General features: G+C 53.1%; 1 protein-coding gene across 1 annotated transcript in view; it reads left to right on the top strand.

The window, feature by feature from the left end:
- Window positions 1–391: 391 nt before the first annotated feature.
- The window catches only part of A2ML1 (alpha-2-macroglobulin like 1), a 52,359-nt gene continuing 37,158 nt past the window's right edge, over window positions 392–15,592 (top strand). Inside the window, 10 exon segments of the mRNA XM_055142766.1 lie at window positions 392–453; window positions 1,360–1,543; window positions 2,061–2,223; window positions 4,975–5,027; window positions 8,318–8,338; window positions 9,608–9,767; window positions 10,310–10,394; window positions 12,179–12,305; window positions 14,107–14,225; window positions 15,395–15,503. Of these exon segments, the coding sequence (XP_054998741.1) occupies window positions 392–453; window positions 1,360–1,543; window positions 2,061–2,223; window positions 4,975–5,027; window positions 8,318–8,338; window positions 9,608–9,767; window positions 10,310–10,394; window positions 12,179–12,305; window positions 14,107–14,225; window positions 15,395–15,503 (1,083 nt within the window).

The following is a 15,592-nucleotide window of genomic DNA, read 5'->3' on the forward strand; positions in this document are numbered from 1 at the left end:
CAAATAAATAAATAAATAAATAAATAAATAAATAAATAAATAAATAAATAAATAAATAAATAAGGGGAGTGGTCTGAAATGCGTGCTGGGAACCTGACCGCCTGGGAACACTGAGCTGGGGATTCCCCTCTAAACTGGTATAGACGGCTGAGTCAGCGTGAATGTGCAAGTTCACGGTGCCCTGCCCTGCTCCACCGCCTTAGCCCGGGGCCCTCACTGTGATTGGCGGGAGAATTCCGGGGCTCCGAAGGTGATTGGCTGAAGAATTCTGGGCCTTGACTCTCATTGGTTAGAGCCCCAGGCGCGAGGGTTGATAATGAAGCAGCCGCAGGGGCGCGGTCCCGGCTGCTGGAGCTCAGCTTGGGAGCTGTGGACCGTCCCCGCCTCCGCGATGTGGGTCCAGCTCCTTCTGGGGCTGCTGGCCCTCTCGCCAGTCAGCACCGACAGACTCCCGTAAGTGCCGGACCTAGGGCGCAGATGGTTTCCTGGGCTCCCCTTCTCCGGCGTATGGAGGAGACAGGAGATGCCCCTTTAGGTGATGTGAATCGCCTTTGGTTCTCCCGCCTCTGTTATCCATACAGCAAAGCCGAGTCACCAAGAGGAAGCTTCAAAAACTAGAATATCGGGGTTAGGGGGCGGGGGGAATGACCGTACAGCGGTGCTGGTAGACCTGAGTTCGATCCTCAGCACCTTTTATATGGTCCCCCCAGTCCTGCCAGGAGTCAGCCCTGAGTGCCACAGGGTGTGGCTCCCCCTACTTGGAAAAATTAAATATTGAAGAAAAGAATTAGGGCCAGACAGCTCAATAGGCTGTTTTGCATGCAAGAGCTCTGGGTTCCAACTCCAGCCTTTCAGCACCCAGGAGCGACCCCGGGCATCAGGCTGAGAGAAGCTCCATGGCGGGGTGATACCCCCCACCAATATTACAAAGAGAGTGGGCTCTTGTTCTCTGGAACAAAACTTGTGTTTTCCTGGGTACCGTTTTGTTGTTGTGTTTGGAGATGCTCAGAGGTTACTCCCAGCAGTGCTCAGTGGACCATGTGGGATGCCTTGGTGAAACCCGGGTTGGTCACATGCAAGGCAAGCCCCTCCTTACTCGCTGCACTATCTCTGACCGCTTCCTGGGTACCCTTACTCAAGATCCTCAGTGATGACCTCCTTAGTTGTGTCGGGGGCCCAGGCGGGGGAGGCTTAGGCTGTGAGGTTCATTGTTACTCTGTTCATTGTCACTGGGTGCTTCTCCTTGGGACAAGAAAGCCTCCTGAAGGCGGGGCTCAATCTAGGGCATTCCCCCGCGGGATGCAGGGATGCTGAGGTTTTGTTGAACGGTGTCCTGAAATCCTTTCTCCTCCATCTCAGAACCTACTTGGTCACTTTGCCAGCCCAGCTCAATTTCCCCTCTACTCAGAAGGTCTGCCTGGATCTTAGCCCTGGGTACTATAATGTCAAGTTCACTATCACCTTGGAGACCAAGGACAAGGTCCAGAAGTTGCTGGAACACTCGGGATTGAAGAAGAGGCACTTACACTGCATCTCCTTTCTGGTAAGCTTTGAATTCAGTCCTTCCCTTAAACCTCACTTCCCTTTCTCTGCCATAAGCATTCTGGAATCACTTTTTTTTGCAAGGGGGCGGGTGTTCTTCTTGGGTCACACCGGCATTACTCAGGGGTTACTCCTGGCTCTGCACTCAGGAATTACTCCTGGCGGTGCTTAGGAGACCCTATGGGATGCCGGGGATCGAACCTGGGTTGGCCACGTGCAAGCCAAACGCCCTCCCCGCTGTGCTATCAGTCCGGCCCCAGCACTCTGGAATCGAAATCGAATCCCTGTTGGTTTATTTATGCACCAACTTGTAGGCCAGCTCTTACTCCTTCCTTCATCTCCTGGCCAGAGCTTCCCCTCTCCCCCTTACCCTTTTCCTATGATAATCTGCTTCTCTTCTCCCTGACAACATGTAGTGCTCCCCCAGCTCTGCCTCTTCCACGACATCTGGGATGGAGCCCATTTGACTCCATCTCCCCAGTCTTCGACTGAACCCCAGGACCTCCTCTGTCTTCCAGGTCCCACCTCCTGCGGGTGGCCTGGAGGAAGTGGCCACGGTCCGGGTGGCAGCCAACGGAGAAAACGTCCAGTTTGAGGAGAAGAAGAAAGTCCTGATCCAGAGGCAGGGGAACGGAGTCTTCATACAAACCGACAAGCCCATCTACAGCCCCGGGCAGCGAGGTAAGAGGCACGGGAGGGAGGGGTGACTGCAGGTGGCCAAGGATGATGGGGGGGGGGGTGAATTTTTTTTCTTGGTCACACCCAGCGATGCGCAGATGTTACTCCTGGCTCTGCACTCAGGAGTTCCTTCGGCTGTGCTTGGAGGACCATATGGGATGCCAGGGATCAAACCTGGGTCAACCGCGTGCAAGGCAAATGCCCTCCCTGCTGTACTATCCCTCTGGCCCCCACCTCACCCCCACCCAGTGGTCTATCTATCTATCTATCTATCTATCTATCTAGATAGATAGATAGATAGATAGATAGATAGATACATCCTGTTGCTCATCAATTTGTTCGAGCGGGCACCAGTAATGTTTCTCATTGTGAGACTTATTGCTACTGTCTTTGGCATATCGAATGCACCATGGGTAGCTTGCCAGGCTCTGCCGTGCAGGCTAGATACTCTCGGTAGCTTGCCGGGCTCTCCGAGAGGGGTGGAGGAATCAAACACGGGTCGGCCGCGTGAAAGGCGAATGCCCTACCGCTGTGCTATCACTCCAGCCCTATATATATATATATATATATATATATATATATATATATATATATATATGTATATGTGTATATATACATATATTCTTTTTCTTTTTTGGGTCACACCCAGTGGTGCTCAGGGCTTACTCCAGGCTCTGCAGTCAGGAGTTACTCCTGGCAGTGCTCAGGGGACCCTATGGGATGCCGGGATTGAACCTGGGTCGGCCGCATGCAAGGCAAACGCCCTACCCGCTGTGCTGTCGCTCCGGCTGGGTTTGGACTTTGTGTTTGGTGGCAGCCTGGGGGGAGCCCAGGAAAGGAAGGTGTGAAGGCGTGAAGGGCTCCGGCTGCTGACTGGGTGCGTGTCTCCAAAGTGTGGGCCAAGTGGGTGCACTATCGACTGTGTGAGGAACTGTTCCAAAGCTCACATCTTGGGGCAGGGCGCAGAGCAATAGTGCAGCAGGCGGGGGGCTTGCCTTGCACGATGCCGACCCGGGTTCGATTCCTGGCATCCCATCTGGTGCCCTGAGCACTGCCAGAAGTAATTCCTGAGTGCAGAGCCAGGAGTAACCCCTGAGCATTGCTGGGTGTGACTCAAAAAGGAAAGAACAACAATAACAACAAACCCGCACATCTTCTTCCTGGGTGGGATCTGCCACGTGTCACTGGATTGCTGTCTTGGTCTGCAGCTCCTTACTTAGGTTTTGTTCATTGTGATTTTTTTTTTTTTTTGCTTCTTGGGTCACACCCAGCGATGCTCAGGGGTTACTCCTGCCTTGTCCGCGTGCAAGGCAAACGCCCGACCCGCTGTGTTATCGCTCCGGCCCCGATTGTGATTTTTTGTGTGTGTGTGGCAGGGGGCACATTCAGTGATGCTCAGGGCTGACTCCTGGTTCTGCACTCAGGGCTCACTCCTCACAGTGCCCCAGGGACCATATGGGGTCGTGCCAGGGATTGGAGCTGCATAGGCACCTTATCCCTGTACTGTCTTTCTGACCCACGAGAGCTGCTTGGATCAGAAAGCTTCCACGCCTTCCCGTTGGCTGGAGCACCGGTTGTCTGACCGTTTTTCCTTAGAGGAATGGTCCGGTCTCAACGTTCAAACTCAAAAGACACGAAGACACGGGCTGGAGTGATAGCACAGCGGGGAGGGCGTTTGCCTTGGACGCGGGGCCGACCTGGGTTCGATTCCCAGCATCCCATATGGTCCCCTGAGCACCGCCAGGGGTGATTCCTGAGTGCAGAGCCAGGCGTGACCCCTGTGCATCGCCGGGTGTGACCCAAAAAGAAAAAAAAAAGCCATGAAGACAAATCCAGAGAGGCTTTCACTCTCTTTTTTCCACAAGGTCGCTTGGTCTGTTTTCATGAAGGGGGAGGGACCGTGGCACATTGGCTGGTGCTCAGGAGTCACTCGGGGGATAATACGGTGCCCAGGGTTAGACCCGGGGCTGCCGCATACAGAGCCTGTGCTTCAGCCTTTTGAAACAAGGTCTAGTCCTGTTTTATCTTTTCAAACAGCTAAAGCTTAAGGAGTTTTGCTGAAGTACGTGTGAAGCACTGTAGCATTGTCGTTCTGTTGTTCATCGGTTTGCTTGAGCGGGCACCAGTAACGTCTCTATTGTGAGACTTGTTGCTACTGTTTTTTGCATATTGAATACGCCACAGGTAGCTTTCCAGGCTCTGCCATGCGGGCAGGATATTCTTGGTAGCTTGCTGGGCTCTCCGAGAGGGACGGAGAAATCGAACCCCGGGTAGGCCACATGCAAGGCAAATGCCCTACCCGCTCCAGCAATAGAGAGCGTGAATAGAGGGTGGAGAAAGGAAGGTGTTTTGCTTTTTAGATTTTGAGTCACACCTGGTGGTGCTCAGGGGGGCAAGGGGTCGCACCCAATGGTGCTCAGGAATGCAAGGCAGGTCCCCCTGCATGCAAAGCATGCGCGCCAGGGGGCCGGAACGATAGCACAGCGGGGAGGGTGTTTGCCTTGCATGCAGCTGACCCGGGTTCAATCCCTGGCATCCCATGTGGTCCCCCAAGCACTGCCAGGAGTCATTCCTGCGTGTAGAGCCAGGAACAACCCCTGAACATCGCTGGGTGTGACCCAAAAGCCAAAAAAAAAAAAAAAGAAAGAAAAGAAAACATGCATGCCAGCCCTTTGGAACGTCTCCGGCTCAGAAAGAAAGATTGTGAGCAAGAGGAGCGAATCCCCTTTGCTCAGGACGCCCCTTCTCCTGCAGTGAACTTCCGCATCGTGACCCTGGACAGCCAGTTTGCTCCGGTGAACGAGAAGGTAAGAAAGGGGAGGGGGCGGGGCGGGGGAGAAGGCAGAGGGGAGGAGGAGGGCGGACTGAGAGGGGAGATGAGAATTTCTGGACCAGATAAGGGAGGCGAGACCCTTTGCCGCGGGAGGCAGGAGACTTGGGGAGTTTGGTCTGAGTCCGGGTGCAAGTGGAGACGCTCTCAACCCTCCTCTGCCCAAACCCTGGGCCTGTCCCACTGGTTTGACGCCTGTGAAAAGCCGCCCCGCTGCATTCCTGAGTGCTGGCTCTGACAAGGTGTTTTACACTTCTCGGATGTTCTTTCCAGGAATGACATTGAATGATTTTGCCATTCAAATATTAGATGATACCACACACACACACACACACACACACACACACACACACACATACACACACATACACTATGACTGTTAAGGAGCAAAAGGAAAAAAATGACTACTCATTCCTGCCACTTTTTTTTTTTTTTTACCTACAAGGCAAGAGAGTTTATAAAGTATTGCAATTCTCAGGGCCGGAGTGATAGTACAGCAGGTAGAGTGTTTGCCTTGCATGCGGCTGACCTGGGTTCAATCCCTGGCACCCCCAATAGTCCCCTGAGCACTGCCAGGAGTGATTCTTAAATTCTTTTTTCTTTTTGGGTCACACCTGGCAATGCACAGGGCTTCGTCCTGGCTCTGCAATCAGGAATTATTCCTGGCAGTGCTCGGGGGATCCTATGGGATGTTCGGAAGCGAACCCGGGTCGGCCGCATGCAAGTAAACACCCTCCCCGCTGTACTGTCTATTGCTCCAGCCCCTAAGAGTGATTCCTGAGTGCAGAGCCAGGAGTAACCCTTGAGTATCGCCAGAAGTAACCAAAAAAAAAATAGGAAATTCTCGTGTGTGTGTGTGTGTGTGTGTGTGTGTGTGTGTGTGTGTGTGTGTGTTTGGGGGCACACCTGGCTATGGTCAGGGTTTATTCTGGCTCTGCACTCAGGGTTCACTCCTGAAGGGCTCAGGGGGACCACCTGGGGTCCTGGAGATCAAAGCTGGGTCAGCTATGTGCAAGGCAAACACCCTCCCCACTGTACTACCGCTCTAGCCCATCAAATAGGCAATCCTCTCTCTCTTTTTCACTTTTGGTTTTGGTTTTTGGGCCACATCCGATGATGCTCAGGGCTGACTCCTGGCTCTGTGCTCAGGAGTCACTCCTTGCAGGGCTCTGGGGGCCAGATGTGGTGCTAAAGGTTGAACCCAGGTCGACCAAGTGCGAGGCAAGTGGCCTACCCACTGTATTATCTCTTGACCCCTAACATCCATTTTTTTTTTTAATTTTTGGATCACACTTCGGGATGCACAGGGGTGACTCCTGGCTCTGCATTCATGAATCACCCCTGGCAGTGCTCAGGGGACCCTATGGGATGCTGGGAATCAAACCCGGGTCGGCCATGTGCAAGGCAAATGCCCTCCCCGCTGTGCTATTGCTCCAGCCCCAATTGGCGATTCTCTTAAGGCAGCATTTAAATATATATATTCCAGGGGTCAGGCAGAGAGAGATCCAAGGGGTTGGCCACACGTGTGGCACACACCTTGCTTATGATGCTATCTCTCTGGCCCGTCACTATTCTTTTTTTTTTTCTTTTTATTGAATCACTGTGAGCTACAGTTACAAAGCTTTCTTGTTTGAGTTTCAGTCACACAATGATCGAACGCCCATCCCTCCACCAGTGCACATTCTCCACCATCAATGTCCTCAGTATTTCCTTTCCCCATCCCAACCCTCTCCCTGCCTCCATGGCAGACAATTTCCCCCATACTCTCTCTACTTTGGAACATTATAGTTTGCAACACAGATACTGAGAGGCCATCACGTTTGGTCCTTTATCTACCTTCAGCACACACCTCCCATCCTGAATGATGATTCCTCTAACCATCACTGACTTAGTGATCCCTTCTCTATCCCAGCTGCCTTCTCCCCCAGCTCAAGCGGCAGGCTTCCAACTGTGGGACAATCTTCCTGGCCCTTGTCTCTACTGTCCTTGGGTGTTAACCTCATATTATGAATTTTATATTCCACAAACGAGTGCAGTCACTATCCTTGACATCTGCCATTCTCGCTGGAGTGAGATATCTTACGGTTGTTTGGATTTGGATTTCCTTGATAAGTGACAGTAAACACTTTTTATATACTCACCAGCCATCCGTAAGCCCTGTGTGTGGAAGTATCTACTCTTCTCCTCTCCCCATTTTTGAAGGGGGTCATGGGTGTCTTTGTTGCTGGGTTTTATGAGAGCTTTATACATCCTGGATAGATGAAATCGAGTCCTTTGTCTGATGTAGTGCCTCCCTCTTGTGACTCCTCTGGAAAAAGAAATTTTGGGGGGAGGTAAGAAGGAGCAACAAGATTTTTTTGGGGGGGGCAAGTTCCCCATGGTGTATTCAAAATGCCAAATACAGTAACAATAACAGGTCTCATTCCCCTGACCCTGAAAGAGCCTCCAATCATTGGGAAAGATAAGTAAGGAGAGGCTGCTAAAATCTCAGGGCTGGGCGCATATGCTGCCTGAGCCCATGTGCTGCTTGTGCCTACGTGGCCGAGCACATGCGGTGCCCGAGCACATGTGTCGCCCGCATCTCCCCTCTTGAGATGTGGACTTTCATGCTTTCGTGTCTAGTGCTAGGATGTGTGTAGATCTCTCTCCACCCTTGGAGAAGCCCACGTTCTGTCTTGAACATATTATTCTTACTATTCCCTCTCTCTTATCCCTTCCTCCTCCCCTCAAAAACCTCTAAATAAAATCAGTTTCCTTCAAGTAAATAAATAAATAAATAAAAATAAAAATAAAATCTCAGGGCTGGGACAAAATGAAGACGTTGCTGGCGCCCACTCCAGTAAATCGATGAACAACAGGATGACAGTGAGACAGTGACAGTGGTGAGGCCCAGCCAGCAGTGCCCAGCACTTACTCCTGGCTCTGCATCCTTCCCGCGGTTCTATTGCTCTGGCCCTGAGAGCATCCTTTTTTTTGTTTGTTTTTTTTGCTTTGTTTTTTGGGTCACACCCGGCGATGCTCAGGGGTTACTCCTGGCTCTGCACTCAGGAATTACTCCTGGCGATGCTCGGGGGACCATATGGGATGCTGGGAATCGAACCCAGGTCGGCCTCGTGCAAGGCAAAAGCCCTCCCCGCTGTGCTATTGATCTAGCTGCCCACCCACCGCCCGCCCCCCACCCCAAAACATCTTTGTGAGTGTTCTGCTTTGGTCGAGGCTCTCTCTCGGAAAGATCCTGGTTTAACCACAGTCTCTTTTCTTTTTCAGTACTCCCTGGTGGAGCTGCAGGTACGTCGAGTCTCTCTCTCTCTCCTGTCAGCTGGGGGAAGGTGCATCTTGGGTTCCATCGAGAAGCCAGAAACGATTCTGAGATCTCGGCCCAGAGGCGGAGCCCTGGCCCGGCTACAGAGTGTCCCTCGATTCCAGCCGAGCTGTCCTCTGGCCTCCGCCCTCAGGCACCACAGGCCGAGGCTTCTGCAGATAAGGACCTGACCTGTGCCACCACCACGGGCTGTGCCAGGCTTCCCTTAGTCCTCAGGATTCAGTACCAGTACTTAGCTCTCAGCACTGAGTACTTGTCAGCTCTCAGCACTGAGTACTTGTCCTTGGCACTCAGTCCCCAGTAGGGGCTGACTTAGACTCTTAGCTGGTGAAGGGGACGTGAACAAGCCCCTCAGCAGTGTGTGTGTGTGTGTGTGTGTGTGTGTGTGTGTGGTTTGGGGCTACATCCGGCTGTGCTCTGGCCTGACTCTGCATGCAGGGATCCCTCCTGGTGGGGCTCCGGGGACTGTATGGGATGCTGGGAATTGAACCAGGGTCAGCTGCATGCAAGGAAAATGCCTCCCCGATGTCCTGTGCTTCGGCTCATGAGCACTGTCCCTTCCCGGGGAGCGAGGAAGGATAGGAGGAGATGACCTGTGGGGACAGTCTGTGCCTTGTGTGCTAGAGAGCAGGGTTTGAGCCCTCGCACTGCACAGGGGCCCAGGGACAGTCCCCGCAGCACTGCAGAGGGGCCCCCTCCAAACCAAAAGAAACGCAAAATAGGAACCAAGAAAAAACGCGGTGTGGGCAGTCTGATCATCTGAGTCCACCGCACCCTTCTCTTCCGAAAGAGAAGGACCAGGCCTTAGAGGAGAGAGCCTCGTTCTGTAATGTCTTTTTTTGGGGGGTGCGGGGGAAGAGTGGTTCTACCCAGCGATGCACCGGGGTTACCCTGGCTCTGCTCTCAGGAATCACTCCTGGCGGTGCTTGGGGACCGTATGGAATGCCGGGGATCGAACCCGGGTCAACCGTGTGCAAGGCAACTGGCCTCCCCGCTGTGCTGTTGCTCCGGCCCCTCGATCTGTAATAACGAGAGTGACCCTTCACCCAGAAAGTTCTTCCCTGACCTCAGGGCCCCCGGACTCTCCCCATCGTGTGGGGGTCTCTGCCTTAACCTTTGTGTGGGCAGGGGAGGGGTGTGCTGGGATTGGGACCGTGGGCCTCACCCCTGCAGGCTGCCTCCCCGGGGGCTCCCACAGGCCGGCCCCTCATGCAGCTTCTTCTCTCTGGACACAGGATCCGAACAGCAACAGGATCGCCCAGTGGCTGGACGTGGTGCCCGAGCAGGGCATTGTAGACCTGTCCTTCCAGCTGGCCCCCGAGACCACGCTGGGCACCTACACAGTGGCCGTGGCAGAGGGCAAGACCTTTGGCACCTTCAGCGTGGAGGAGTATGGTAGGTGGGGGGCTCACAGGGGGCGTGGGGGGCTTGTAGAGCTAGGGAGGGTTCACAGAGCTAAGTAGGGGGTTCAGGGTTCACAGTGCTAAGTGGGGTTCACAGTGCTAAGTGGGGTTCACAGTGCTAAGTGGGGTTCACAGTCCTAAGTGGGGTTCACAGAGCTAAGTGAAGTTTCACAGTGTTAAGTGGGGGTTCACAGTGCTAAGTGGGGGTTCACAATCCTAAGTGGGGTTCACAGTGCTAAGTGGGGTTCATAGTGCTAAGTGGGGTTCACAGTGCTAAGAGGGGGTTCATAGTCCTAAGTGGGGTTCACAGTCCTAAGTGGGGTTCACAGTGCTAAGTGGGGTTCACAGTGCTAAGTGGGGTTCACAGTCCTAAGTGGGGGGTCACAGTGCTAAGTGGGGTTCACAGTGCTAAGTGGGGTTCACAGTCCTAAGTGAGGTTCACAGTCCTAAGTGGGGTTCACAGTCCTAAGTGGGGGTTCACAGCCCTAAGTGGAGGTTCACAGTCCTCTTCACTTCCCTTTCTACTCCCTCCAGTGCTACCCAAGTTTAAGATAGAGGTGGTGGAGCCCAAGCAGTTATCAACAGCGGAGGAGTCTTTCTTACTCAAGATTTGTTGCAGGTAACCGTATGCCCCAAAGTGGAGAGAGAGCATGGGGGAAATTGTCTGCCATGGGGGCAGGGGGAGGGGCGGGATGGGAGAGGGGGATACGGGGGACATTGGTGGTGGGAAATGTGCATTGGTGGAGGGATGGGTGTTTCAGTCATTGTATGACTGAAACTCAAACATGAAAGCTTGTAACTGTATCTCACAGCGATGCACTGTATCACTGTAGCACTGTCTTCAGGTTGTTCACAATTTGCTTGAGTGGGCACCAGTAACGTCTCCACTATGAGACTTATTTTTATTGTTTTTGGCATATCGAATACACCACAGTTAGCTTGCCAGGCTCTGCCGTGTGGGTGAGATACTCTCGGTAGCTTGCTGGGCTCTCCGAGAGGGATGGAGGAATTGAACCCAGGTCGGCCATGTGCAAGACAAAAGCCCTACCCACTGTACTATTGCTCCAGCCCAGTGATGCAATAAAAAAAAAAAAGTAACAAAAAAATATTTGTTGCAGGTAAGGGGTCAGAGTGATAGTCCAGTGGGGAGGGCGTTTGCCTTGCACGCAGCTGACCTGGAATCCCATGGGGTCCCCTGAGCACCACCAGGGGTGATTCCTGAGTGCAGAGTCAGGAGTAACCCCTGAGCATCACCAGGTGTGACCCAAAAAGCAAACAAAATAAAATTGTTGCAGGTGAGATGGCAGCTCTTGATCTGGGTCTGGTAAAAGCTGGAGTAGCAGGAGTGTGGGGGAGCGGGGTGCAGCAGGGTAAATTGTGGGCAGGAAGCGCACGGAAGCTCACGCTTGGCATGTGAGAAGCCCACGTTCCTTTCCTGGCCATGCATGCCTCCCACCCTGGCACCCCTGGGGGCATCCCCAGAATAGCACTCGGTGTGACCTCCTGAAACCAAAAAGATGTGACCCGGGGGCCAGAGGACAGCACAGCTGGCTGGGTGCTTCCCTTCCATGCAGGGGACCCCGGTTCAATCCCCGGCACCACATCTAGACCCACAGTCCCACCAGCAGTGATCCCTGGGTTCAGAGCCAGGACTAAGCCCGGAGCACTGCTGGGGTGGCCCAACAACAAACAAAGAGATGTGGGAGGGATATTTGATTTCATTTTTGTTTGGGGACCCTTTCCCAGAGGTGCTCAGGGGCCACTCCTGGCTCTGCACTCAGGAATTCCTCCCGGTGGGGACCCTCTGCGGCATCGGGGATGGAACTAGCATCCTGCTTGCTGAACTAGCTCTCCCGCCTCGAGTGAGGGATGTTTGGGCCAGAGCCTGATTTCTCTCCGGTCCCCGGCTCTGCGGGCGCACCTGTTCCTGCTCCCCACGGTTCGCTAACGGAGCGTAACTGATGCAGAAAGTCTTTTTCTTTTTTTAAAAAAATGTATTTATTTTTGCTTTTTGGGTCACACCCAGCGATGCACAGGGGTGACTCCTGGCTCTGCACTCAGGAATTACTCCTGGTGGTGCTCAGGGAGCCCTATGGGATGCTGGGAATCAAAACGGGGTCGGCCGCAGGCAAGGCAAACGCCCTCCCCGCTGTGCTATCGCTCCGGCCCCAGTGATGCAGAAAGTCTTGACCCCCGTGGACGAAGCAGGAACCCGCGGGGGAGACTGTTCTGTCCTGGGCTGGGTCTTGCTGGGTGGTGGCCATGCTCTCTGAGGAGAGCTGGGAGGAAGGTTGTCCCTGCCAGAGCTGGTGGTGACGGGAAGAGAGGAACAAAATCACTTGGGGAGGTGGGCTTGGAATTCTAAGGGGAATTTCTCAGCTTCTCCCCACTCTTCTGGCTTAGGTACACCTATGGCAAACCCATGATGGGGGCGGTGCGCGTCTCGGCGTGCCAGAAGGCTCATACGTACTGGTACCTGGAGGAGGGACGGGAGTCCCTCCCTGACAGATGCAAGCATCTCTCTGGGCAGGTGAGTCCTGGGAGGAGGGGAAGATTCAAAGGCCTTTAACACCTCCTAGGGGTTCTTAACCTAGGGGCAAGAAAAGCCCAAAGCAGAGGGGCTGGAGCGATAGCACAGCGGGAGGGCGTTTGCCTTGCACGCAGCTGACCCAGGTTCGATTCCCAGCATCCCATATGGTCCCCTGAGCACCGCCAGGAGTAATTCCTGAGTGCAGAGCCAGGAGTGACCCCTGTGCATCGCCGGGTGTGACCCAAAAAGCAAATAAATCATTAAAAAAAAAAAGAAAGAAAGAAAAGACTAAAGCAGAAAGATCCCACCTCATTAAGGTCCCGGTGCTGGGGCAATAGTACAGCAGGCAGGGCATTCATTTTGCATGTGGCTGACTGGGGTTCTGTTCCCAGCAACCCCCAGGTACCAGCAAAAGTAATTCCTGAGTGCCCAGCCAGGAGTCACCCCTGAGCATCGCTGGATGCAACTCTGAAACAAGCCAACAAAAAAATGAGCGATATGAAAAACCCCAATTCAGAGTCCTCCTGGCTCTGCACTCAGGAATGACTCCTGGTGGTGCTCAGGGGACCCTATGGGATGCTGGGAATTGAACCCGGGTCGGCTGCCTGTAAGGCAAAAGCCCTCCCCACTAGACTATCGCTTCGGCCCCTGTCCTTGGGAGATGGGAAAGACTGACTAGCTTAAAGAGGGCTGGTGAGTTAATACAGGGTCTACTATTCAATTAATTAATTAATATTTTATTTATTTATTTATTTTGCTTTTTGGGTCATGCCCAGCAATCCACAGGGGTCACTCCTGGCTCATGCACTCAGGAATCACCCCTGGCAGTGCTCAGGGGACCATAAGGGATGCTGGGATTTGAACCCAGGTCGGCCGAGTGCAAGGCAAACACCCTACCCGCTGTGCTATCACTCCAGCCCCAATTAATTAATATTTTAAGTAATAATTAAAACTGATTAAATTTTATTAAATTCTTATTTATTAAATTAATTTACTTATCCGATTAAAAAATGGAGCACACTCCTTTGTGCTTTAGCACTGGGAGCTTTTGTTTGTTGGTTTGTTTGGGGCCACCCTGGAGGTTCTCTTGGAGGGCTCCAGTGCCGTATGGGATGCCGGGGATCGAACCCGGATCAACCGCATGCAAGACAAACACCCTACTCGCTGTACTAAATTAATTAGTAATAACAATTAGGGGCCGGAGTGATAGCACAGTGGGGAGGGCGTTTGCCTTGCACTCGGCCAACTCGGGTTCAATCCCTGGCATCCCATATGGTCCCCTGAGCACTGCCAGGAGTAATTCCTGAGTGCAAAGCCAGGAGTCACCCCTGTGCATCTCGGGGTGTGACCCAAAAAGCAAAAAAAAAATAGTAATAACAATTAAATATTATTTATAATTATGAATAAATATTTATAATTTAAAATATAATTATTAAAGTTAATACACTTGCCTTAGGGGGGAAAGAGTGGGGACTGGGCTCAGGAGTGATTCCTGGCTCAGTGCTCAGGGATCACTCCTGTTGGGCTGCTAGGGATTGACCCTGCAGTCAGGTGTCCGCAAGGCAAGCGCCCACTCACTGTGTCATCTCTCTGTCCTGAACAACTCCAGCTGTAGAGCACAGAGACAGGAAAAAGCCCTGAGCACCGCTGGGTGTACAACCCCCACACCAAAAATGATGAAGAAGATAAAGTGTGCGATTCCCAGGATGGCAGGGCAGGGGGCGGGGGGATCTACTGCACATGATGAAGCAGAGGCAGAAATGAGGTGGTTCGCACCCTCCCTTCTTTGTTACCTCACCAGACGGACAAAACGGGCTGCTTCTCGGCTCCTGTGGACATGAGCACCTTCAACCTCACGGGGTACATGTACAGCCACAGCGTCAACGTCGTGGCCACGGTGGTGGAGGACGGGACTGGTAAGTGGAGATGCTCCCGGGCGCAGGAATAAGGAGACGGCGGGGCCGGAGCGACAGCACAGTGGGGAGGGCATTTGCCTTGCCCGGGGCCCACTCAGGTTCCATCCCCGGCATCCCCTAGGGTCTTCCGAGCACCAGGAAGTGATTCCTGAGTGCAGAGCCAGGAGTAACCCCTGAGCATCGCTGGGCATAACCCAGAAAAATGCAGAAAGAAAGAAAGAGAGAGAAAGAAAGAAAGAAAGAAAGAAAGAAAGAAAGAAAGAAAGAAAGAAAGAAAGAAAGAAAGAAAGAAAGAAAGAAAGAAAGAAACAAGAAACAAAGAAGAGAAAGAGAGAAAGAAAGAAAGAGAGAAAGAAAGAGAGAGAAAGAGAAAGGAAGAGATAAAGGAAGAAAGAAAGAAAGAAAGAAAGAAAGAAAGAAAGAAAGAAAGAAAGAAAGAAAGAAAGAAGAAAGAAAGAAAGAAAGAAAGAAAGAAGAAAGAAAGAAAGAAAGAAAGAAAGAAAAAGTAAGGTGGAACCAGGACGATAGTACAGCAGAGAGGGCTTTTGCCTTGCATGCAGCTGGACCCGGGTTCGATCCCCGGCATCCCATGTGTCCCCCCCAGCACCGCCAGGAGTAATTCCTGAGCGCAGAGCCAGAAGTGACATCCGAGCATCAGTGGGTGTGACCCCAAAAGAAAAAAAAAAGAAGGAACAAGAGGGGGGGGGAGAGAGGGGGGAGAGAGAGAGAGAGAGAGAGAGAGAGAGAGAGAGAGAGAGAGAGAGAGAGAGAGAGAGAGAGAGAGAATCAAAGAGTCGTGACTCCGGGTTGCAGACAGACTCAGTTCGGAGTTGCTGCCTCTTGCTCTGCCTTCCACCCCGTGCTCCCCAGAGTTTGTGGGGGAGGAGCTCTCCGGGACATTTGACCAGCCCCAGGGCTGGGGCGGTGGCACAGGGGCGAAGGTCCTTGCCTTGCGTGCAGCCGGAACACTCACCCCACCCCCCCTGTTCGCTCCCCGCCACCACATAGGGTCCCCGTGCACACAGAGTGGGTGTGGCCCAAACCTCTCCCACCACCACACACAGAGACCTGATATCCGGGCTCCTGCCCCTGGCACCCCACCTTCCGGGAGTCTGTGGACACCCCGAAGGTGAGGGAGTCGGGTGTGGAAGTCCTTCCCGCTTCCTTCTGCAGCGTGGAGGCCAACACCACGCAGGAGATCTACATTTCCTCGCAGATGGGGTCCATGACCTTCGAAGACACCAACAGTTTCTACCACCCCGGCTTCCCCTTCAGCGGGAAGGTACGCTGAGACGCGTCTCGCCCCTCCTTTCCGGAAGCTGAGACTCACCCACGGGCGGCCTTCTCGCGTGGATGGATTCATCGGTTTAT

The sequence above is a fragment of the Sorex araneus genome, chromosome 6 (assembly GCF_027595985.1).
Source record: "Sorex araneus isolate mSorAra2 chromosome 6, mSorAra2.pri, whole genome shotgun sequence".
NCBI classification, from domain to species: domain Eukaryota; kingdom Metazoa; phylum Chordata; class Mammalia; order Eulipotyphla; family Soricidae; genus Sorex; species Sorex araneus.